Below are 24,141 nucleotides of genomic sequence, written 5' to 3'. Positions count from 1 at the left end.
TGCACGTAGTCACAGAAACTCTGCACTGAGCAACAGCATACGACACAGGTTGGTCCAACTTAATCAGTATCAGAATGCAGGTTTAAAAAAACAGAACTATTCTTCAGCCTCTCTAGTTTTTCCCTTTCTAAAGTTTTTATTCTCCTTTTCATTTAATCCATAATCCCCTCCATTCTGCCTTCATCCAGTCATGGCTATGCCTCATAAAAATAAATGTAATATAAGATTCAAATGCAGGTCTCAAACTACCAAGTATGGAGGGAGGCAGGAGGAAGGTGAACAAGACAAGACAGGAAGCAGGCAAAGAAACAATAATACTAATGATAGTCTAAAACAAAACACATACCTGTGTGACTCTCCACCATTCATCAGGGGTGGTGCAAGATGACCAAAGCTCTTTAGCGAGGAGATTTGGGGGCGTGGCCTCCATTAACTCTTCTAATACCGCCTTCATCACATGAAGAGGCCAATCCCGTCGGGACACATCCAGACTAAGTCCAACTGCTTTCAAAGCAGGACTAATTTTACTATAATAAAGTTCACTAGGACGGGGTACAATTCCAGGATTCTGAGGAGTTTGGTAGGAATCTTGGGCCTTTAAAAAAATTTTTTTTAAGGAAAGATCAACTTTCTTTAAATAAGGATAAAGATTACCTTGAATATAAAGCAGTATTTTAAAAACTGGTTTTTCAGCGGAACTCTCTACTTAGCTAGCTAAATCTCATCCACCAAATAGCCAAGCCGTCTGGACTATGCATCTTTCTTACAATCTACATATCATTTTCTTAATTTGGTATTACTACTTTATTGAAAACTCTGTCTACTGTTATATTTTCTTGAGGTTCAATTCAAGCTCAACATCCAAGTTACATTCTTCTTTGTAACATATAATTCTGTTTAAAATTTATCACTCATTTATTGCACATATTTCATTCTTCACCAATATGACTTAATCAATGTAAAATTAACAACAGATATTCAGAAACACCTTAGACAAAAATTTAAATAGCCCTTCTCTAATTCCACCTCCAATTCACCCCCTCAGTACCTGTTCTGTAGTCTCCTAGGCCTACCTAAAAAAATTTGAAGCCTTTCAAACTCTTGCTCCTTCCCATACCTGCCCTACTTAGATTCATTTTATTTGTCTAGATGTTGGAACCTGAAGTTGTGACTTTAGAAATTTATCTTCTTATCTGTAGTACTTAGTACTACTCCTGTAATATACACTAAGCACTCAGCTACTTAGCTAAATGAATTCTAAAAAACTGTTCTAAATCGTAATAAATTTCACGGGTACAAAATAGGATGCCACAGTGATTAACTCCAAATTTAAAGTTGTGTCTATTCCTTCTTTAACTCTTATAAACTTGGAAAAAACCTCAAGGGCAGTAAGACTAGAAATATGTCACATGTAACAGAGAACAGACTAATATATATACTTGTTTATTAACATTCAAATAAAAGCACATATTTTAATTTTAATCAACCTTTTGTGCTTGTAAGGCAGCTTCCCGTTGTTGCCATCGTTTGTAAAGACCAAATAAGGGTGTGGCTCCATCCACCCACTGGATTAGGCCTGATCGAGTTCCTAGTGGTGTTACAGAATAGTGTCGAGCGTGGAAACGGGGTGTTTCCTGGCGATTGATTGTAGCAAACATAGTATTTACAATAGACAGAAATTGCATTATTCTCTCATCCAGATGTAAATCCTCCAATCCTATGGAAACAAAATTAAAGTAGCTATAGTAGGTGACCAGATGGGGTGAAGTGCAATGGGATGGGACTGGAAACATACCACTTTTTTGTGCTCCTCTCAATTAGCAACAGCAGTCAAGAAGTGACAGCCAAAGAAGCACAATGAGAGCGTTAGACAACATTCTGGTGTCACAAGGTATTGGATACTAGCATTATTAGCTGTACCTCAGTTGCCCTGCTTCTGTAAGTTCATAAGCAAGAAGAGAGGAAGCAATGGAAAATCATACTACACAGCCTCCAACTACTTCTATCAAAATACAGGATACTCCAGGCTATTCACAACATATAGATATTCACCTAAAACAATCCTAACACACACTCACACACACACACACACACTCACACACACAGTGTTAATAATCAGACTAATGTTCTTCTTTTAAATCTCACCTTTAAAAAGATAAGGATAGCTCTTCCCATCTGATCCGAGAAAGAGAAGTTTCTTTGGCTTGGTTTTGGTAGGTAAGATTGTGATGGTTCCACCCACACTGTGGATTGTGACAGTGTCTCTGGCTGAGACTTCTCCAGGAAGAGCAATTTCAGTGTTAGTCATGGCAGCCAGCCACGGGCTGATTTCTTCAAGACGCAAGATGTAACTTGCACGTTTCTGTGCTCTCTGTTGCAAACTCAGCATTATCTATATTTAAGATAGGAAAAGTTTACAATACCATTACAACACTTATTTTCTTCTCCATTCTATCTGCCTTAAAGATAAATTTAAAATACAAACACCTCCTGTCTAGTTCTTACATTTAATTTGATGTTACATATTCAGGCCATCCTGGGAGGGGAAACACTGGTGTGCTGATATGCTCTAGGTGATTTCTACTTTGTTCAGACCTCTCCCACCTCCTCTGTACAAATATGCAATGAAATCATAGCAGATGGAAAGAAATCACTACTGTGATCACAAAATTCAAGGCTTGTAGCAAATTCCCCACTGTTAAGCTATGTCCAATCAATGCCCAAACAAGTCACTTCAGTCTTTGCAGTAGAGCAAAAGATATAGCCAGCTATTGGCTGTCAGGTAGACACACACTTAAGGAAGCCATCTGAAAATGTGGTAACAATTTAGAGCTCTGACTACTTTAAGTATGCAGAAAAACACACAATCTCTTATAATTCACAGGAGTGGATCATGTATAGCTGTATCTCTACTTGTAGCTAACTCAATAATCTACACCTGATTTAATGAACTCTGGGCTCTGCTTTCATGTGAAAATTTTTAAATCAATCTTTTGCAACATTTGTTCATAAAAGGAAAAAGACAACTGGAAACACCTCAAGTATCCACTGACAGGACAAAGGATAAACTGTGGTATTGTCCCATAATCTATCAATGTTCAGCTGTATACAAAATATGGATGACATTAAAACAAAAACAAAAACAAAAACCTAATGCTGATCCATCAATTATGGAAGTGGTAAACACATGCATGTACATACAATATAATCTCATTTATATGAAATTCAAAAACAGGAGAAGCTAAACAATATACCATTTAGAAATGTATCAATAAAAACTGTTTAAGTAAGTAATGATTAATTCAGAGCAGTGGTTGTGGAAAGGGAGATATAATTATGGAGGGACATAGGACTTCTAAAAGTTTTCTCTATGACTTATTTCACACACACACACACACACACACACGGGGTTTTTTAAAAGTACTCCCCCTGGGAAGGGGGTGGGGGTGGGGGAAGGACTGGGATCAGCAGATACTAACTAGTATACATAGGATGGATGAACAACAAGGCCCTACTGTATAGCACCGGGAACTATATTCAATATCCTGGGATAAACCATAATGGAAAAGAATATGAAAAAGAATGTAAGTCTATATATATAAAAGAGTCACTTTGCTGTACATCAGAAAGTAACGCCACATTATAAATCAACTATACTTCAATTAAAAAAAAAACTATTCTCCCTGTCTCCTCCTCTGGATTTCTTGGTTGATTTACTGAGAAGAACACAAAGAAGCAAGAAACTACTGCTGGAACACGAGAAAACAAGTTTTGGCTAGGCCACACATAATAAACTTCATCCTTCATGTTAGTGCTCTTATCTTGTGCTTCTAAGGCATTTCCCCTGAATTTAGCATTTCCTCTAGTTTCCTCTATTTTGCATTTACTAGTTAAAGTCAGGTATATTTTTTGTCTCTACACTATATCTTTTAATAGTTTTTTCATTACTAAAGTTAATGAAATCAGTTAAGAGCAATATAGGAAAGGGATAAGAAAAGAAGGGATAAGAAAAAAAGCTACAAAGTAGCTTAAATAGGCTCCCCTGGTGGCACAGTGGTTAAGAATCCTCCTGCCAATGCAGGGGACACGGGCTCGAGCCCTGGTCAGGGGAGATCCCACGTGCTGCGGAGCAACTAAGCCCGTGTGCCACAACTACTGAAGCCCGCGTGCCTAGAGCCCGTGCTCTGCAACAAGAGAAGCCACTGCAATGAGTAGCTTGCGCACCGCAACGAAGACCCAACACAGTCAAAAGTAAAATAAATAAATTTTAAATAAATAAATAAACAGGCTCCCCCAACTAGTGGTGCTGTTGCTGAAACATATGAAAACCAAAGAACATACAGAATTAAGGGGACCAAAACATAAAAAATAAGGATTCTCAAGTATTTAATTACACTAATCATCCCTCAAACAGGCTATGCAGAATTGCTGTCAAAGAATTCCTTATAAAAATTGATGTTGTGACGTGTGAATATTTTGTCTGTTAGAAATACTGAATACCATTCCACCAAGAAAAACTACATAGGTCCAAGATTAAATTTCTTAATCTTTTGTGAGAAGAATATAGCAGGCAGTCAGTATTTAGCTCAAGGCCACAGCTCCTCCTTGTCTAATTTCTTACAGTATATTCTTCCCTGGTGTGAACCCTCAGTAGATTAAAGTTTGCCACCCTAGGCCCACTCATCCTCAAATTCTTAAAAATGAAGAAAACACCTTTCTCTATATTCTTTACAAGAAACTGACCACTGGCTGCCTTCCATGGGCTTAGAAAGTTCTCTTGTGTTCTAAGTAAAAAGAGTCCCCTTACTTAAATTTTTCATCTCAGGGAATTTCCTATTTCAGTAGCATTCTTGAGATTTTTCTGTACCTCTTTAAATGGAATCCAGCTGCTTCCAGGCTTTGCAGGGTTTGATGGTGTCTTCAGTTTTTCTAGGGCATTTTCTATTGCATCACCGTAGTTATCCTGAAACCACTTTTCATGAGGTGTTTCTGCAGGGGCCGCCGTGATGCTCCTCACATGCTCCAAAGCAAACACAATGGGCTTCATCAAAGCCGTGTGCTTCTCCCGCATGATTGCAATTTTCTCTTCTCTGACCAGAAAGACGTAAAGAGTTCAATACAAACAAGGAACAATTTAATTGTCAAGTGTAAGTAAACAGTATCAAAGAATAGTCAAAATAAAGTAATAAAATATAAGCAAGGTAACTGACTAAAAACAGCATTGCAAAAAATCCAGCATATAAAAGAGGCGCCTTCTCTTTTCAACAAGTGGTGCTGGGAAAGCTGGATATCTTCTTACAAAAGAATGAAGCTGAACTCTTACCTTTTACTATATGTCAAAAAATAAGTCAAAATGGATCAAAGACCTTAACATAAAAGCTAAGGCTTTATTTAAAACTCTTAGAAGAAAACAAAAGAAAAAATTGATAAACTGGGCTACATCAAAACTAAAAAATCATGTGCATCAAAAGACATTTTTTTTTGACTTCCCTGGTGGCGCAGTGGTTAAGAATCCGCCTGCCAATGCAGGCCACACAGGTTCGATCCCTGGTCCAGGAAGATCCCACATGCCACAGAGCAACTAACGCCGTGTGCCAGAACTACTGAGCCCACGTGCCACAACTACTGAAGCCCATGCTCTGCAACAAGACAAGCCACCGTGATGAGAAGCCCGCGTACCGCAACGAAGAGTAGCCCCTGCTCTCTGCAACTAGAGAAAGCCCACGTGCAGCAAAGACCCAACACAGCCAGGAATAAATTTTTTTTAAAAAAGACTATTTTTTTCACTCAAGAGAGTGAAAAAGACAATGCATAAAACAGGGGTAAAATATTTGCAAATCATGTGTATGATAAGGGATTAATATCCAAAATATTTAGAGAGCCCCTAAAACTCAACAACAGTAAAACAACCCAGTTCAAAAATGGGCAAAGGATTCAAATAGACACTTCTCCAAAGGAGATATACAAATGGTCAATAAGCACATGAAAATATGCTCAACATTATTAGTCATTAGAGAAATGCAAATCAAAGCCACAAGATACCATTTCACACACATTAGGATGTTACTATCAAAAAGACAGAAAACAACAAATGTTGGCAAGGGTATGGAGAAATTGGAACCTAGTTTACCACTTCCTCTACAAGTTAAACATAGAATTACTATCTGACCCAGCAAATCCACTGGCTCACACACAATTAAAAGCAGGGACTCAAACAGATATTTGTGTGGTGATAGAAGCATTGTTTACAATAGCCAAAAGACAAGAGCAACTCAAGTGTCCATTGACAGATGAGTGCATAAATAAAACGTGGTATATCCATACGATGGAATGTTATTTAGAAGTAAAAAGGAAGGAAATTCTGATACATGCTACAACATGGAATGAACCTTCAAAACATTATGATAAGTGAAATAAACCAGACACAAAAGGACAAATACTATATGATACCAGTCACACGAAGTACTCAGAATAGTCAAATTCATAAAGACAGAAAGCAAAATAGTGGTAACCAGGGGCTGGGGATAGGGGAGAAGGGAAGTACTATTAAATGGGTACGGAGATGTTCGGGATGATGGATAAGTTCTGGAACTGGACATCACACTGTGAATGTACTTACCGCAACTGAACTGTACACTTAAAATTAGTTAAAATGACAAACTTCATATGTATTTTACATTAAAAAAAAAAAGAGGCAGCTATGTTTTTGGAGTGTAAGTATATGAAAACATACTTGCGTAAGGTATTGTTGTTCTGGACTCTCTTCACCTCATCTTCCAGCTGCTGAATTCGTCTCAGGACATACATGTGTTGCTGTAACAGAACTCCCAACCAGAGCTCATCCCAGAGAACAGTGACCCTGCGCAGCTCAGCCACGAGCATCTGAACCTGCACACACGGCACATCCAAATATGCTCATCTACAAATCTACACACAGCACAGTTCTGCAAACACTGGATATTGCAAGTGAAATGTGTGCATCTTGTTCATTAACCAATTAGAGAACCTTGATCAGTGATTCTATCAGTAAAGATTTATAAAACCAATTTTGGTTATTTTAAAAGCTTTACTCCTTGAATAATATTTCTGTAACAGTTTTATGGGTTTAGTTTTTAGGTGAGTTTTTTTGGGTGGGGGGGTGGTGACAATAAAAATTTATTTTAAAACATATGAGTTGGTTTTTTTGTACCTGTAACACCATAGTTGGGTTTGCAGAGGACAGTTTATCTACAATTTTGCTGTAGCAATCCTGCATCATGGCTTGGTCTTCATTCAATCCACTTTTAGGCTCATCCTTATTGCTATCTTGAGAAGCAGGAGGACTTCCTCCCTCACACTCAGAAACTAGCAATTCTTCTCCTTGAATATTGCCAAGTAAAGTTGGAATTGCAGAGGAAAATTTATTTCCTAAAGTGAAATGGGAGAATAAGGTATAATTTGGATACTTCTCCATGTGCATATGTTGAGTTAGGGAAAACATCAATAATGTATTTGATCCCAGAGCACTCATTTAACTAATTTTGCCTTCTGTGCACTAAGCTGACCAAAGATCATGGATATTTTGCCTTTTTACAAGTTCAGCTTCTATATTTATTAATATTATAAGCTAATAAAAGATAAATGGGGGGGCTTCCCTGGTGGCACAGTGGTTGAGAGTCCGCCTGCTGATGCAGGGGACACGGGTTTGTGCCCCGGTCCGGGAAGATCCCACATGCCGCGGAGCGGCTGGGCCCATGAGCCATGACCGCTGAGCCTGCGCGTCCGGAGCCTGTGCTCCGCAACAGGAGAGGCCACAACAGTAAGAGGCCCACGTACCGAAAAAAAAAAAGATAAATGGGGGAAAATATAATAAATGAGTCTCAACAAATAAAGTGTTCCCCCAGCCAGAGCCCAGAACTTATTTTCCATCCTTGTCTGCCAGTTAATTCAGCTAGGTGAACCTGAGATTTCTCCAAGCCTTGGTGGGTTACTGTGAGACTGAAGATATCATGTAAAGCACACATCCTACTGCCAGACATGGTAGTTACTCACTCAATAAATGGTGTTATTATTGTTACTATTATTATTATGGAAAAATTACAAACTCTATCAACTCTGGAACATAAAGCTCAAAAAATTTTACCTATAAAACATTGTTTGCAAACTCATTTATACTTAAAGTAGCAGTATTTTAAAATTCCTTACCTGAAGCCTGTGATTCACTACTAAGCGATATGGTGCCCACTATTGCAGGATACAATATGAGATGTGGGGAATCTTGAGCCACACGGCAGAGAAGGTTACAAATACTTTGGCGCACATACACTTCAGGGTGGTTTAAGCGTGAGAAAAGTTGTGGAATAATTCCTTCAGGATAAGAAAGAAAAATACTTTAAAGTTATTAAAAACAGTCAACATGGTGGAGGCAAAAGGATAAAACTTGATATATGTCAGCATAAGTTCCAAGAACCTCAAATTTCTCCCTGTGATAGCAAAGAACCATACACAATAGTTCTTGATTTGCAGGTTTAGTCAGGGTACAGAGCTATAATCAAAATCCTAAGCAATTCAAAAATGTTATAGAGAAATATATTTTCGTGAGTGCCTGTAAAAGAAGGCAGAAACAGACAATTTTTTCAAAGGGTATATGAAAGTTTTTGAAACTTATTCTTACCACTCTCTCCAAAATTCCTTTTGTATATAAAAAGCTTCCGCCTCTCAGCCTTCCATTTCTCTGAAAGGTGGGAGGGAAGTGGTATAACAAGCAGTCCAGAGTGTCCTATGAACTAATATAGCTATTTCATAACACACTCAAATAGTAAACATAGAGGAACTTTTTTTTTTGGCCACGCCACTTGGCATGTGTGATCTTAGTTCCCTGACCAGCAATTGAACCCATGCCCCTCTGCAGTGGAAGCGCAGAGTCTCAACCACTGGACCTCCAGGGAAGTCCAGGGAACTATTATTTTTCAACAGCCTTATTATCTTCTACCCAGAAATAATTTTTCCTGAAACATTTAGACTATCACCTCTCCATGGCGCAGTAGGTGTTGTTTCCAAGCCATGTTCCAGATACTGCCTAAGCTCTCCAGCATGCTTCACAAGCAATCTGAGCAATCGCAACGTGGCCATCACAATCACGTCGTCCGTGCTCTGCTCTGCTCTGTGACTTAAATGTAGCCGAGGGTCATCTTCATCTAAAGGAATCTAAGGATGAAAAACAAAAGGAAAAAATAAGACAATTCAGAATACTGCTTCCATCTACGAGAAAAGAAATTGCAAATAAACTTTCCTAACAGAACACTGTGCTACCTACCTGACCAGCATTGAGTTTAAGGAAGGTAAAATATGCACTGCAAGATAGTTTGTACAGGCTGAAGATTCTATCTACAACTTTCCTCCACACTTTAATAACTCCTTCTGTTGCACTTTCATCAAGTTCTGAAAGCCATGGGCAGCTTGATATTAACTGACGCCAGATAACATCAACCATGTCATCTTCCTCATTATCTTCACTTTCTGTTATCTGAAGTGTTATATCTTCATCCTGAAGAAAAATAGGGCAAAAAAAGTTGCTATTTTTGGGCACAAATTAAAAAAGGGAGAAAGGTACGTGATTTTCCTAACACATGCAAGCATTTTCTCATTTATGAAACACCAAAATACTCCACATTTAGTGTTATACATATTAAATCAATGTTACTATGCTTCTCTTTATGATATACTCACTAACGTAGCTAATGATGAAGGATATAAGCATTTAGCAAAGATCAAAGATTTTGATTTGGGGAATTTAAATGCTTCAGAGTTACAACATAATACTCTGCCTGCAGAGAATTACCTTACTCTCTCTACAGTACTGCACATGTACTTAACACCAGCTTTGACAGACACTGATATATGCTGAAGTCTAGAGCAAGAACTAAGTCAACACAGTTTTATCTCAGCAAATAAAATGCAAACTTCTAAAGTCTACAACTAAATACTTAATAGTTATAACATTCTAGAATTCACAGAACTTTGAGAGGGGCGGGAGTAAATGCTACAGACCATCTAGTCCGCTGGTTTTCAGCTATGGCTGTATATTTAGAATCACCTAGTAAAACTTCAATAAACCCTCCCATCCCCAACACATACACAAACGTTCCATCCAGAATATGTGGAGAAGGGCTTAGACACTGGCATATTTTAAAAGCTTCCAAGCCAGTATTAAGAATTTCTGATCAGAAGAGCAATTAAAAGAGAAATCTACATAAAACAAACTTTGCCTTTTTTAACAGGACCCTAAGGAAATGACTTGATTTCTCAAGAAATCACATTCTTCTTATTAGAAAACTACTTTAACTCACTTTCATCTTATCAAAGTTTCATTTGAAACAAAACATTTAATCAAGTATATGTGATTTAGAACAGTGAACTTGACACTATTTCCCCCAAACACTGTATCATGTTTTCCTTGCCTGAATCCCCGCTGGCCGACAAACAGCCTGACCAAGAATACCATATACTCTCTCTTTTTCTTCTTCGGTTATAGTGTCTGGGAGCAGATTCTGAACTTCAGATTTTTCTCTAGGCAGCAGACGAACACCTTCTCCCTGACTATAAAAATAAAACAAATCATCAGTATTTCAGCAACCTAAACTTTGCCATGTCAGCAGAGATTTTAAATCTCTAGTTTGTGGGCTTCCCTGGTGGCGCAGTGGTTAAGAATCCGCCTGCCAATGCAGCGGACATGGGTTCAATCCCTGGTCCAGGAAGATCCCACATGCCGCAGAGCAACTAAGCCCGTGTGCCACAACTACTGAGCCTGCACTCTAGAGCCCACGAGCCACAACTACTAAGCCCATGTGCCACAATTACTGAAGCCCACGCCTAGAGCCCGTGCTCCACAACAAGAGAAGCCACTGCAATGAGAAGCCCGCTCACCGCAACCAGAGAAAGCCCACGCGCAGCAACGAAGACCCAATGCAGCCAAAAATAAATAAATAAATAAAATAAATTTATAAAAAAAAAATCTCTATTTTACAATGCATTAAATAAATTACACATTTCAACATACATACCTAGCATTGTCAACCACCTTTCTGCCCCACCTGTAAGCCCAACTAGCCAACGCTGCCCAAGATTTGGCTACTTCAGGCGCCTGTACTGAAGATAGGTGATACAACTGTCCCAAAATGAAGTCAGGTTCTCCAACTCCAATATGTACTGCCGTAGTGGAGAAAAAAATAACAATGTCACATTCATAAATTTCTAATGGCATTCCCATTAACATTTTAGGATTTTACTATCTGCAAATAATAAGTTCTATAACGTTATATGGTACATAATTTGATAAAGCACACATTTGTATTATGCTTTTCTAAAAGGCTAATATGTTGAAATGAATCACTCAGCTTCCCAAGTAAGCTTAAATTATCACCCTGTAAAACACATCAATGTCTTTCATGATACTGAACTTTACGAACAGTTCAGGTGTCAGATGTGTTCTAGAATGTCTTGTATTTTGAATCTGACTGGCCATTTCCTCACAATTAGATTCAGCTTAAACATTCTGGCAAAAATGACAGATAGGTGATGAGTATACAATTTCATTCAATCAAAGATTCATGAGGTAAATATCTTTATTTCCAGTTTAGAAGTGAAGAAATCTCCTGCTATAGTGCCACTTGCTAATATGAAGATTTATAATGATCACAAGACATATCCCTTGTGAATAAAGATGGCTACAGTACATAGATTAGAATTACTTAGTAAGACCAATGTAAGTAACTACAATTCTAGGCTTCACAACAACAAAATGAACGACATGAACAAAATGCTCATGTTTCAGCAAAAAGGTTAGTTATCTCCCAATCTGTAAAACCTGGACAATGGTGCCTACCATAACAGGCACTCAAACACTGAATGAATTAACTATCCTATTTGTCGAGTATCCTTCTGTTACTAGCACTAGTGTCAGGATGTGAAACTTGAACCTTTCTGTAGTTTCTGTGCTCCACCAGTCAACGGGACCAGAGGCCACTATTCTGTAACTTTGTTGTTCCTCCTAGCATGAGGTAGAATTTTAGATATCACAGGCAGGACCTTACTGCCAGGAAAAACATCAAGGTCCATAAAAGCACCATGAACTGGGGAGGTGGGAAGTATGGCCTTGGAGGCGGAGTTCAGTGACTTCCACAGTGGCATCAGATGCTAAAGAAATGTGCTTTAGTCACTTCTGGGCAATATAATATACTAAATTTCCACAGAGACAGTTTTTGTGGCCAATTATAGCCTGCCTAACACTGTAAACTTTAAAATAGGGGGAAATAACTTCTGAAATTAATATTTTAAAGCTAATCAAACATATCCTACCTGTAGATTCGCTCTCGATCCGAGGATACTCTTCTTCCATTGTATTAACAGACGGTAGTTCAATTAGAGTGAGTATGTTTTTAGATAAAGTAGAAAGACCTGTCAAGTTCTGCTGCTGCTGAGCTCTGTAAACCTGTTTCAGCTGCCCTGAAATTTCCTTCCATTCTGCCTGGATCCATTTAGCCAATGTCAGAATTGACTTGGCAACAGCATGTTCAGCCTTGGCAGACTTGCAGAAAGATATGGCACAGGAACTCAACATCTCCATTGCGTGTGTTGACTGGCCTATAAAAAATCAAAACACCAGCCCTTAGAAGCCTTAGAAGCAAACAAATGACATTTTTTCAGGATAAAGTAATATTTTAAATTCAGTGATAACCAATGATCTCTGGAAACATTTCCTACTTTAATAAACAATAACAAAATTACCTCTTTTAAAAGCACCAAATTGCAGAGGTAAGTCAATTACACATAACTTACTCTTCAGGACCCAAATTTTCTGCAACAGTTGAAAAAAATCAACTTTTCTATTATTGCCTTACACCATACACAGTAACATTCACACACATGATTTTTATTATAGTCGCATATTAATCATAATTCATTTTACTAACCTGCTGTATATAGCAATTTGGTTTTTTCAATGTCAAGTTCAGGCCCCCATTTTTCATCCATTTGACCTTGAGTTGATAGTTTTTTAAAATGCTGGACCAAATCCTGCGCAGTGGTGGTCTTTCCCAGCTGAACCTCACTACACTGTGCCAGCAGTCTTGTTGCAAGTGACACATTCCCCCGTTTTCTAGCAAATTTTGCTGCTGTTAGACCTAATTCCATGAGATGGCTTCTAACTGGAATTGTTTGTTCTGGAGAGAAGAAAATGTTTTATTAGTCCTTGCCTGGTCTAATCCCAGATTGCAGAGAAACATGGCCAAAAAATTTCTTCCCCAACTATTCCCTTCCCCACTACCTCCCTAAATAAAGATAATTCGTTTTTCATCATCTTTAAATCCCTAACAGCTAGCATAGTGCTTGGCATACAATAAACAATAAATGTTTGTTAAAATAAATGTATACAACAGAGTAGACAAAAGTAAAAATCGTTCAGTACAAGAAATTTAACTTTTGGGCTTCCCTGGTGGCGCAGTGGTTGAGAGTCCGCCTGCCGATGCAGGGGACACGGGTTCATGCCCTGGTCCGGGAGGATCCCGCATACCGCGGAGCGGCTGGGCCCGTGGGCCATGGCCGCTGAGCCTGCGCGTCCGGAGCCTGTGCTCCACAACGGGAGAGGCCACAGCAGTAAGAGGCCCGCGCACCGCAAAAAAAAAAAAAGAAATTTAACTTTTTAGCTTCTGAATCGTTTTAGTATAAAGAGCCTAAGCCAAGGGTGAGGAATGAGGGTAAGGCTAGACCATCCCCTCTTCTTGAGTAAGTACCCTCTGCCCTTCTACCATGCCATTCTCTCCTGGTTTACTCCTACCTTTCTGAAGAATCTTTCTCAGTCTCCTTCTCATCCACTACCCATCCATTATAATTGGTGTTCCTCGGGGTCAGTTCTAGGCTCTCTACTCTACTCTGCATACTCTCCCTGGACAATATCATCTGCTCCTGTGGCTTCCATTACCATACAAATGCTGATGACTCTTGAATCTTCATCTCTAGCCCAGACCTGACATCTGAGTCCCACCTGCCTACCAGTCACCTATACTCAGGTATTTCAAAGGCACTTTAACCTGTGTTACATGGAATCCGTTTTCCACCACCCTCCAAAGCTACTTCCTTCTCTGTTTTCTCTTTCTCAGGTAAAGGCACATGATCAACTTGGCTACCTAAGCAGGTGCCTGGCAGTCATCTTAGCCTTTACTTTCAATCCTCATATCACATCTGCTTTTTTCTGTCCCTACTGCTACTACCTTGGTTACCTTTAGCAGGGACTTCAGCCTAACTGGTCCCTCTGCCCCCAGCCTTAGCCTCTTCTAATTCATTCTCCAATCTGCAACTGAACTGATCTTACACAAAGGTAAATCTGATCACTTAACTTCCCTTTCAGGCCTTCCCACTGTCCTTCCGATAAAGCCCCAACTCTGAAATTTGGCTTATGAGGCACTGATGCTTACACTGCATTCTAATCTCAATCTCATCCAGCTTCATCTCTTCCCATGCTCCCTTAGGCGAGAATTGAGAATTGAGTCATCTAAGAATCTTTTACTACTGCTGCTGGACTTCACACATGATATTTTCTCTAACTACACCAGTCTGCCTTCTTTCTCATCTCTACCCGCCCCTTGGTCTCAGCTTAAATATTACTTCCTCCCCGAGTCCTTTTCTGATTCCTAGGATTAAATCGGTGCCCTTGTTGTGCTCTTTTAAGCACCATGCATGTGCACTTCCATTTAGCACACTATATTGCTGCTCCTTGCTTGATGACAATTTTCCCTGCTAGACTCCAGAATCTCTTTGGTCCTAGGAATGCAGAAAAAAGGCTTGTCTTGTTCACCATTACATCCCAACTTACAGCGCAGTACCTGGCACAAAGCACATATTTTGATAAACACTTGCTGAATAAAGAAAGAAAAGTAAGGAGGAGTGAGGTTCTGTCTCCAAATGTAACTACTGGGTTACTGACTTTTTCTTCTCAGTTCTAAAACTTATTCAATATGGGAAGGATGGGAAAGGAGATGATATTTGTATTCCTATTATATGCCATGCTCTGTGCTAGGGCTTTTATATACCTTGTCTCATTTCCTATAATCCTTACAAGAATCTCATGAGTGGGGCAACCCCCATAACTGAAAAGCAAAGCGACTCAGAAGTTTAATGACTTGCCCTAAGGTCCCTCGATTTGCAAGTGTTGGGCTAAAGATCCAAACCCAGGTCTATCTGGCACTGAGGGTCCAAGTGAGTCACAGTTGCCAGTAATCACCCTGCATACCCCAGCATTGGCTTACTTAAAATTTAAAACTCAAATTTACTCGGTAACCCTAGCGACCAGATTTTTGACTAATTCTACAGAATTCTGGCAACTTTTCTGTATTAGAGCGAAAAGGAAATTGCTAATATCCCTTTAATATGACATTTCTTTCTTAAATATGAGACCTATGAATATTGATACAAATACTAATTCTCTAACTATTCAATTGAAGCATTTAAAACATTCACGGTACATTGTATCTGACAAAGAATTTGAATCCAGAATATTTAAGTCTTATGCCTTCATTAAAAATGGCTAGGAGTTGAACACTTATAAGATATACAATGGCCACTATTCAAATGAAAAGATGCTCAATATCATTAATCATCAGGAAAACACAAATAAAACCACAATGAGATACTATTATATTCACTCCAGTGACTAAAATTAAAGAACCACTATAGCAAGTATGTAGATGTCAGAAGGAGTGTAAAATGTACAATCACTTTATAAGAAACTGCCGAACTATTTCAAAAGTTAAACCATATGACCCAACAATTCCAATCCTAGGCATTTACTTAAGAGAAAGGCAAATATATATCCACCCAAAGACCTGTACATGAATTTCACAGCAGCTTTAGACATAATAGCCCAAATTTGAAAACAATTCAAATATCCATCAAAGGATCAACAGATAAACAAATTGTGGTATATTCATACGATGTATATTCATACGATGTATATTCATACAATGGATACTACTCAACCATAGGAAGGATGGCGCTACTGACACGTGGAACACAGGGAACCTTAGAAAATAAAATGCTGAGCAAGAGAAGCTAGACACAGAGCATACTGTACCATTTATAAAAAAAACTTTAGTAAAGATGAGTCTAATCTATAGTGATTGGAAGCAAATCAGCAGTTGCCCAAGACAGGACAGATGGGAGAAATGACTGGCAAGAAGCATAAGGAAACCTTTGGGGGTGAGATAAGTATGCTGTATCTTGACTGAATTGGTGGCTACACAGGTGAAGAAATGTCAAAAATCATGAACTATACACTCAAAATGTGTAATTATATCTCAACAAAGCCATTTTTTAAAAAAAGCTAATTACCTTTTATTTTCTCCAACAAATGACTCTGGTACATGGTATATCTTAATGCCTGCATCCACGGCCTGACATCATGCTGTTTACATGAACGCAAAGCTTCACTGAAGAGTGGGATAAGACAGTCCTGCCAGAGAAAAACCAAAACTGCTTAATGTAAACAGGCTCCTTATATGACCCCACAGGTCAGCTACTTCAGATCTACTCCAGATTTATCTATTAAACGCTCCCCTTTCTTCACTGTATCTTCTAATTACAAGAGAAAACAACACGCTAAAGAGAAAAACCTATGTTTTGCCAAAAGAAAAAACTTTTTTCAGAATATTAAGTCCAATTTATCATTGTACTTATCAATAAAGCAGTCACATTTTGATAAAAAAATAAACAGCTCGTTTACTATAAAGCAGAAGCTAAGTTACAGAAAAACATAAAACTACTGCTTCATAAACAGATTCTTAAAGATTATTTCCCTTGGGAAGGGCCCATCTTCGGTTAAACTTTACCCTATTTGGAAGGAAGAGGCACAGTCTCTTCTTTTCAGTCAAATCTGAAATTTATATAATCTGGTATACATTTACGTAACCAACTCCTCTTCCAAAAAAAGGGAGGGAGGGAGGGAGGGAGGAAGGAAGGAAAGAAGGAAGGAAGGGAGGGAGGGAGGGAGGGAGGGAGGGAGAAAAAACCCTAAGCAACCAGCCATCCTTGAGATTATACATCTTAGGTTCCATCTTCCTCACATACTTCTCCAATAAAAATTTGCCTGAAAATGGAATTTTAGATTTCTGGATTTACTTACTAGCTTGTCCAAAAAATGCTACAAATGCTATTTTTAAAACGTGAAAAACAGCCTTTGTTCCACACTAATGCCTATTAATGTTCAGAAGGATATCCTGGTTAAAAATACACATATACACACCTCTGTTGAAAGTCTGCTAGAAACTGTGTTCTCCAAAGCAGAAGAGCAATACAGCTGTAAGGTACTTAGAACTGGCAGAGACTGTGAAACCGTTAAAGTAGAAAGTCTCAGTGGCCCAATAGCTATGCGGCAGGTTTGCTTCAAGTACTTCACCACGTTTCTGAAAGAAAATATTTACTGCTAATTAATAAATAAGATTTTCCAACTTGCAACCACTAAAGGGATAAGGCAGTGTGATAAGATGCTACTATACTGGCATCCAAAGTGGGGAAAGAAAAAGGAACTGCCTGCTCTTAAGTAAAATGACACAAGCAAGTCAAGATATCAATATTAGCTTTTGGGGATATAAAACTTTTAATTTTACTTAGTTTCAACCTCTGTATATTAGCAAGTGACATTCACGTATCATACGACTTCTACAACTAAAATGAAGCTATCATGACTAGCGCTGCAGTGATCTGGTAACTGTCTCACCCCCACCAATCTACACACATTTACCATAAGGTACACATAATGCATATTTACCTCCTTAGGATGACACTTACTCAGTTATAGACTGCCACTTCTGGTCTTGTTCTATGTGGTTTAAAGCAGTTGCCAAACAAACAGAACTTCTCAACAACTGAACTTCAATGGACTTCTGAAGTTCCCTTGGATCTGGACTTAACATGTTAGGAAGCAGTTTTTTCATATCTACAGAAATTGAATAAGTTCCACTAAGTTAATTCGCTTTTAACAAGATACCTTGACAGTATTAAAAAACAATCACCAATGAATACCTCCTTTCATGTTTAAGTTCATATTTAAGTTCAGGCAGTTTCATATTAAGTTCAGATACTATGATTAAGCATTTCTGGTAGCTATATAAAAATACTTCACATAAAATAATACCTCAGACCTCTCAAAATGAGTTCAAAGACTCAAAAATCAGTAAGTCAACCTACCACTTAAAGGGGCAAACACTGAATTTAGCAAGTCAACGTTAACACACAAAATATTCATAATACTAACTTCAGTATTACATTTTACAAAATGCTCCAGTTGTGACAAAGAACTTAATTAATGAACCACATCAAGATGTCAAGCAAGAAAAATATTTAAACACAACTTGCACTTTTTCAAAGAAAATGGCTAGATAAATCTCTAAGTGTTACAGTAGCCTTTCTTAGTTTGCTTAATTTGAATTAAACTATTTTTTATTTGCTAAATCAAAGGTAAAGGGAACAGCCCTAATTTTTTGCTTCACTCTGCCCCAAAAAATGTACAGAAAAACTTCCAGATTTTCCACTAAAATATACTGTCAAACATTTTAAACAACTTGTTCATTAAAATACTTAATTTTAAAATTATCTCAAATACCTATTTTTTCTTTTGATCCTCCAGCAAGTAGATTGATATTTTCTCCTGGTAACAATTCTAATTGCTCAGTACATTCAACAAACTCTCCAGATTCAAAACTGCTTAGTGATCTGTAATTAAAATATTGGTTAGCTCGTTTTACACTCTATCCAGCCTGTGGAACCATTCAAAAATACAGAACAAATTCTAGAAAAAGAAAGCAGTTATACAGAATTCCTTTGATGAAAGTTCCTTCCACGTAGGCCACCATTTTATTTTTACTTTGAAGATGTGACTACCATCTTAATTAGAGTGGCAAACTGGAAAGTCATAGCTACAGACATTCAGTTTAGCATACTCAACCCTCCATGTTTCCTTCCTCTTTTTGCAGTCTGTTATCCTTGGGGGCCCGACCAAAACACTAACAGTAGAGCTCTGCAGGGCAACTTCAACATCTAGTTCTCCCCAAGCTACCACTAAATTCCCTGCATGGCCTCACTGCTCACCTAAAGCGCAAGCCCCAGTAGGTCTCCTATTCTATTAATCTCAATCTGATATCCTACTCCTGCCTTCTTTCATTGCTGGCCTCCCTCCTCCTCTCCCTTTTCCACTGCTTCCTGGAAGCTGTTTCTCTTCTTTCAAAGAATTTTTCCTTCCCTTCTCCTCACCTTACCTGAAAATGGTACACCTCTGGAACTCCTTCCGATAGTCTGTAGCTTCAATGCCAGGATGAGGGCCTTACCCTCCTAGCAACCCACTGCTACTTCCAGATCTTGCATTCTGTTCCCATTCCTATTACAGCTGTTCTCCAACCAACATGATGATTTACAGTTTCTCAATTTCCCTCTTTTCCATTAATCTCTCATCTTTTCCCGTCCCTCTCACTATGTCACCTCCCTTACATTTCCAGCACTGAATATAGCACTGGAAATGTACATCACTTGACTGTACCTGCTTCTACCTTAATAAACCCCAAGCTTGGATCAATGCAACCACCAGCTTCTCAGGTGAGCCATAATCACTTGGCACTGATGAACTGTCTCGGTGTGGTGACCAACACACTTATCATTTCTGCCACCACAGAAAAGGCAGGTCTGCTGTGTCCCCACTATGCCCTTGCACTTTCAGCTAATGACTGACACCTCAGGAAAAAAACAAACACAGACTGTTTTCATTTTCTCTACCTTTACCCCCCAATCCACATGCACTCCCCAAACTGTATATATCCAACTTTAACTGCTTTCCTTGAGGCACAGGAAAGGCGGAGTCCAGTTAATCCTTCAATCACTCTTCTTTACCCTGCTTCTTCAACCTGTCTTCTTATGGCTCCTTCCCCAAGGCTTAAAAGAACATTTAATCTCTCCAATATTTATAATAAACACACAGTGCTCTGTTCCAGCCACAGCATTCTTTCCTTGACTTCATTACCCAATTAACCTAACTAAAACTTCATTTTCAAGTTTCTCCACCACTCCACAGTATTCAACCTGGCTGCTTCTCCTTCTCTCTCTACAAAGCTCTTCTTGCTCAAAGTCTATGAAGCGCCCGACAAGGATGACTATTCCTGTCTGGTTCTTCTGCATCTCTAACATTGCCTTCCTCAATGTCCTTGTGTTTTCTTCAGCAGCTTCTTCTCCCATCCCTTAACAAAGATGCTCAAAAGGACTCTAACCATGGCCCTCTTTCTTTTTCACTCACTCTTCTCCAGAGCATTATCTGTGGTTTGGTGGTTTATGAAGGCTCTGGAGTATAAAGAATGAAAAAGAAAGAGGACCTGTAAGTATCACCTATATACTAATGATTCCCCAAATCTCTCTCAAGCTCAGGGTTTTCACCTTAGTTCCAAATCCAATTCTTAACTGCTTACTAAAACAATCTTGTCTGCATATTTCACATACTTTAAACATACTTCATTGTTCTCTGTGTGTTCCTACTTCAATTAATAGCATCTGTTTTCCTCCCTCTACCTTTGCCCCACAGATCAATGGTCTACATGCATCCACGCTGGCCCTTTACCTCCAGTCTCCTGACAACCCAGCAGAGTGGGCCAGTAAGTCAGATCATGCTATGCCTCTCTTACTCAAATCCCACCTAAGATTTCCTACCTTATTGGGAGTCAAAGTCTTTTTCAGAGTTCCCGCCTACTTCTCTACCCTTATCTCCTATTATTCACTCTGCTCCAACCACAGTGGCTTCCCAGGCATTTCCAGAACACTCCAAGCCTATCATCCTTGCATCAGGTCTGTTTCAAGTCTGTGCTCAAATGACGTCCTGATGGCATTCCCCAACCTAGTCTGTGTGTCTCCTCCTCACTAGAAGGTCAGCTCCTCAAGGGTTAGAATTTGTGTCTGTCGTACACAGTGCTACACCCCAGTGGCTGGCACTCAGTACGTGCTCAATGCAGAAACTACCCATTAATTCATTTACTCACTACAAGCTGAGCTCCTTGATGGTGAGGACAGCTAATGACCCTTATCATCCCAGCGAAGTGTCTGGGACACAGCCTGTACTCAAATTTCAAATTAAGAGATTAATAAATGCAGAGAGGAATAAGGGAAAAACAAAAAAGGGAGTTTAATTTACAAATGTCATGAACTCTGACCTCTTTATAATAAATGTTTTTGATATATTCACACCTAGTTTAGAAACAAAGCCATCAAACATTATCCTTTCTAAAGCAGTGGCAAATTTCTCTTTATATTCATCATGATTTTAGAACAGGCTCTGAGAATCAATACCAAATGACTGTTTCAACATAGAAATCTGTCTTCCCGTTGCATGAATACCCACCTCACCTCTAATGTCGGTTTTTCATTGTAGTCATTTTTAGAATGGCAGTATTATTAGAACTATAACCATCTTGCCATAGTAAATATGGACAATTTTAATATTTTTCTGCCATAAAAGAAGACTTTAAATTTACTGAAAATTTGTTTAATGGGGTAAGAAATCCTTACTTTATGTAGTTGAAATCAGCTTTTAGGTTGAGAGAAGTACTGCTGGTACTCTTTTTCAAGTCATGGATAGCATTCTGCCATTCCTGTACAGCAGTCCAATCAGCAATTGAAATGTAGCACTCACATGCTTTATTTCCCAAATAATTTATAACCTCAGGAGAAGAGTCAGTTGGTTTGGACAGCACAGTTTTTCTGGATTCACCTGAGTGAAAGTATTTCATAAAATAGAGAGAGAGAGAGACCCAAAGCGGTTATAAATATTTCAAAGAGCAAAGAAATCTAAAAATATACAGTAAGATCATGAGCACAAACTATTTGACTACAACTTTTTATTTAAACCCTGAATGCTCACCATTCAAAGAATGTTTGGGGCTGGCACTGTTACGCCCAGCATTAGCCAATGTGAGAACAGATTTGTCGAAGCTGGAGATGCAGCAATCAACACCTGTCATGGCACACAGGTGCTCCTGGTACTCCACAGAGGCCTTTTCAAACCTTCAACACAAGTTCAAACAGTCTTATTTTTTAATTATCCACATACTTCATTTCTAAAAAAACTGGAAAGAATGAGTTAATCAATTGAGCTGAGACGATGAGTTGATTATTCTGTGTGGGGTTGAGCAGGCACAAAATTAGATCTCTTCCTCACAAAAAATGAAAATAAGTTCAAAAATCGTTAAATGTTTAAGAGACAGTATAAAATAACTAACGGAATATATCAGTATTTAATCTCAATGTGTGCAAAGACTAAATAGAAAAACAAACACAAGAAAAAAAATACATAAAGTTAACAGATCTAATGACATCATAATCTGAAACTTCTGGGCATCCGAAAAAAAAAAGGGACTTCCCTGGTGGCACAGTGGTTAAGAATCTGCCTGCCAATGCAGGGGACACAGGTTGGAGCCCTGGTCGGGGAAGATCCCACATGCCGTGGAGCAACTAAACCTGTGCTCTAGAGCCCGTGAGCCACAACTACTGAGCCTGCGTGCCACAACTACTGAAGCCCGCACACCTAGAGCCCATACTCCGCAACAAGAGAAGCCACTGCAATGAGAAGCCCGCGCACTGCAGCGAAGAGTAACCCCTGCTCACCGCAACTAGAAAAAGCCCCCACACAGCAACAAAGACCCAACACAGCCAAAAATAAAAATAAATAAATAAATTTATTTTTTAAAAAACATGAACATTAAAAACAAATTACCAATCAAGAAGTTAGCATCAATAATCTTGGTGTATAATAAAATCTCACAGATCAATAACAAAAAACCGAGAGGCCACAAAGACATAGTCTATGTTTTTAAAAATCACAAATGGTCAATAACATATGGGGAAAGTTCTATTATTAATAAAGAAATGTAAATTAAACATTTTCACTAATATGGTGGCAGGGTTCTTGTTTCTCAGTAGCCCTCTGTATTCACAAACGTGCAGGGAAGAGGTGTTACTCTACTGTTAGAGATACAAATTGGAACCATCTTTTATGTAGGGTAAATTAGCAATAGTTTATATCATATGCCTTATGGTCTATAGCCTTTCTTCTAGTAAATCAACTTGTAGGAATGCATTCAAAGAAAATAATCACAAACAAAAGCAAAGAACTAAGTACCATGGTGCATTAAGATTAGTAAAAACATCACAAATAACCTTGCTGTCCAACAATAAGGAACGTTAAATTATGGTGCATTCCCAAAAAAAAGAAAATAAAATGTGTTGTTAAAAATCACATCGTAGAATATTTAACACGGCAAAATATTTTTTTAAATATTGCCGAGTAGAAAAAGCAAAATCATGAGACCAGCAGAAATACTGCTATTCTGCGAAAAGGATAAAAAACTATATATAAGAGAAAAAAGAACTAGCAAGAAGGCATATATGTACACCAAAACTAACAGTTACCACTAAGAGATGGAATTATGAGCCATTCTTTTATTTTCCCTACATTTTCCAGATTTGGTAAAACTTACATAAGCATACATAGAGGCACTGAATGAGTTTACCTAGAGCAATGAGTTTGAACATTTAGTGCACAGAGCTAATGAGCAAGAACTCCGGCCACAAAGGGCAATTTGTATCAGACTCTGACATAAAAGGTTATCAATTAAGAATCAACATTAAGTGTAATTAACATTTAATTACAATGTTAGTCAGTAATACAAAAAAATTTAACATAGAGAAATCCTATCACCCATTTCCTTCCTTCCAACTTACCTCCCTTCAGCCTGTTGGGCCACTGAATTAATCCAGAGAAGATTTTTTCCAATGACCGAAGATGACCAGGCAGCAATTCCCTGTATAGCTTCAGGACAATGAAGTTCACACAGTGCTTCTACCACCATCATGATAGTTACTTCCAATTCATTCCCCTGAGAGTGGCATTCAGAAAAATCAATCACAGACCTCAATACCTTCAAAATCCAAATCTCTACTAAATTTACAACTACCGATCACAATCTAAAGCCTGAAGTCAAATTTATTTAACAATTATTTTTACAACAATGAAACTGCATTATTGGAATTACCTAAAATGTTACATATAATGTAGATACAAAGGGCGGTGGTGGTGATGGACCT

General features: G+C 38.5%; 1 protein-coding gene across 4 annotated transcripts in view; it reads right to left on the bottom strand.

The window, feature by feature from the left end:
- SMG1 (SMG1 nonsense mediated mRNA decay associated PI3K related kinase) overlaps positions 1-24,141 on the bottom strand; it is a 97,666-nt gene that overhangs the window by 25,183 nt on the left and 48,342 nt on the right. For all 4 annotated transcript variants that reach the window (XM_033839563.2, XM_033839564.2, XM_033839561.2 and 1 more), the window contains 20 exons: positions 23,779-23,933; positions 21,920-22,062; positions 21,568-21,769; positions 18,632-18,741; positions 17,818-17,965; positions 17,273-17,432; positions 16,363-16,483; positions 12,951-13,199; positions 12,337-12,621; positions 11,043-11,187; positions 10,440-10,578; positions 9,296-9,526; positions 9,009-9,186; positions 8,185-8,346; positions 7,190-7,407; positions 6,734-6,888; positions 4,868-5,090; positions 2,146-2,392; positions 1,488-1,717; positions 347-595 (listed from right to left, as the gene is read on the bottom strand). In XM_033839563.2, the coding sequence (XP_033695454.1) occupies positions 347-595; positions 1,488-1,717; positions 2,146-2,392; positions 4,868-5,090; positions 6,734-6,888; positions 7,190-7,407; positions 8,185-8,346; positions 9,009-9,186; positions 9,296-9,526; positions 10,440-10,578; positions 11,043-11,187; positions 12,337-12,621; positions 12,951-13,199; positions 16,363-16,483; positions 17,273-17,432; positions 17,818-17,965; positions 18,632-18,741; positions 21,568-21,769; positions 21,920-22,062; positions 23,779-23,933 (3,750 nt within the window). The remainder of the gene's footprint in view (positions 1-346; positions 596-1,487; positions 1,718-2,145; positions 2,393-4,867; positions 5,091-6,733; positions 6,889-7,189; positions 7,408-8,184; positions 8,347-9,008; positions 9,187-9,295; positions 9,527-10,439; positions 10,579-11,042; positions 11,188-12,336; positions 12,622-12,950; positions 13,200-16,362; positions 16,484-17,272; positions 17,433-17,817; positions 17,966-18,631; positions 18,742-21,567; positions 21,770-21,919; positions 22,063-23,778; positions 23,934-24,141) is intronic.

This window comes from Tursiops truncatus, chromosome 15 (assembly GCF_011762595.2).
Source record: "Tursiops truncatus isolate mTurTru1 chromosome 15, mTurTru1.mat.Y, whole genome shotgun sequence".
NCBI lineage: Eukaryota > Metazoa > Chordata > Mammalia > Artiodactyla > Delphinidae > Tursiops > Tursiops truncatus.
The sequence above is the reverse complement of the archived record's forward strand: the minus strand, read 5'-3'. Positions and strand labels throughout refer to the sequence as shown.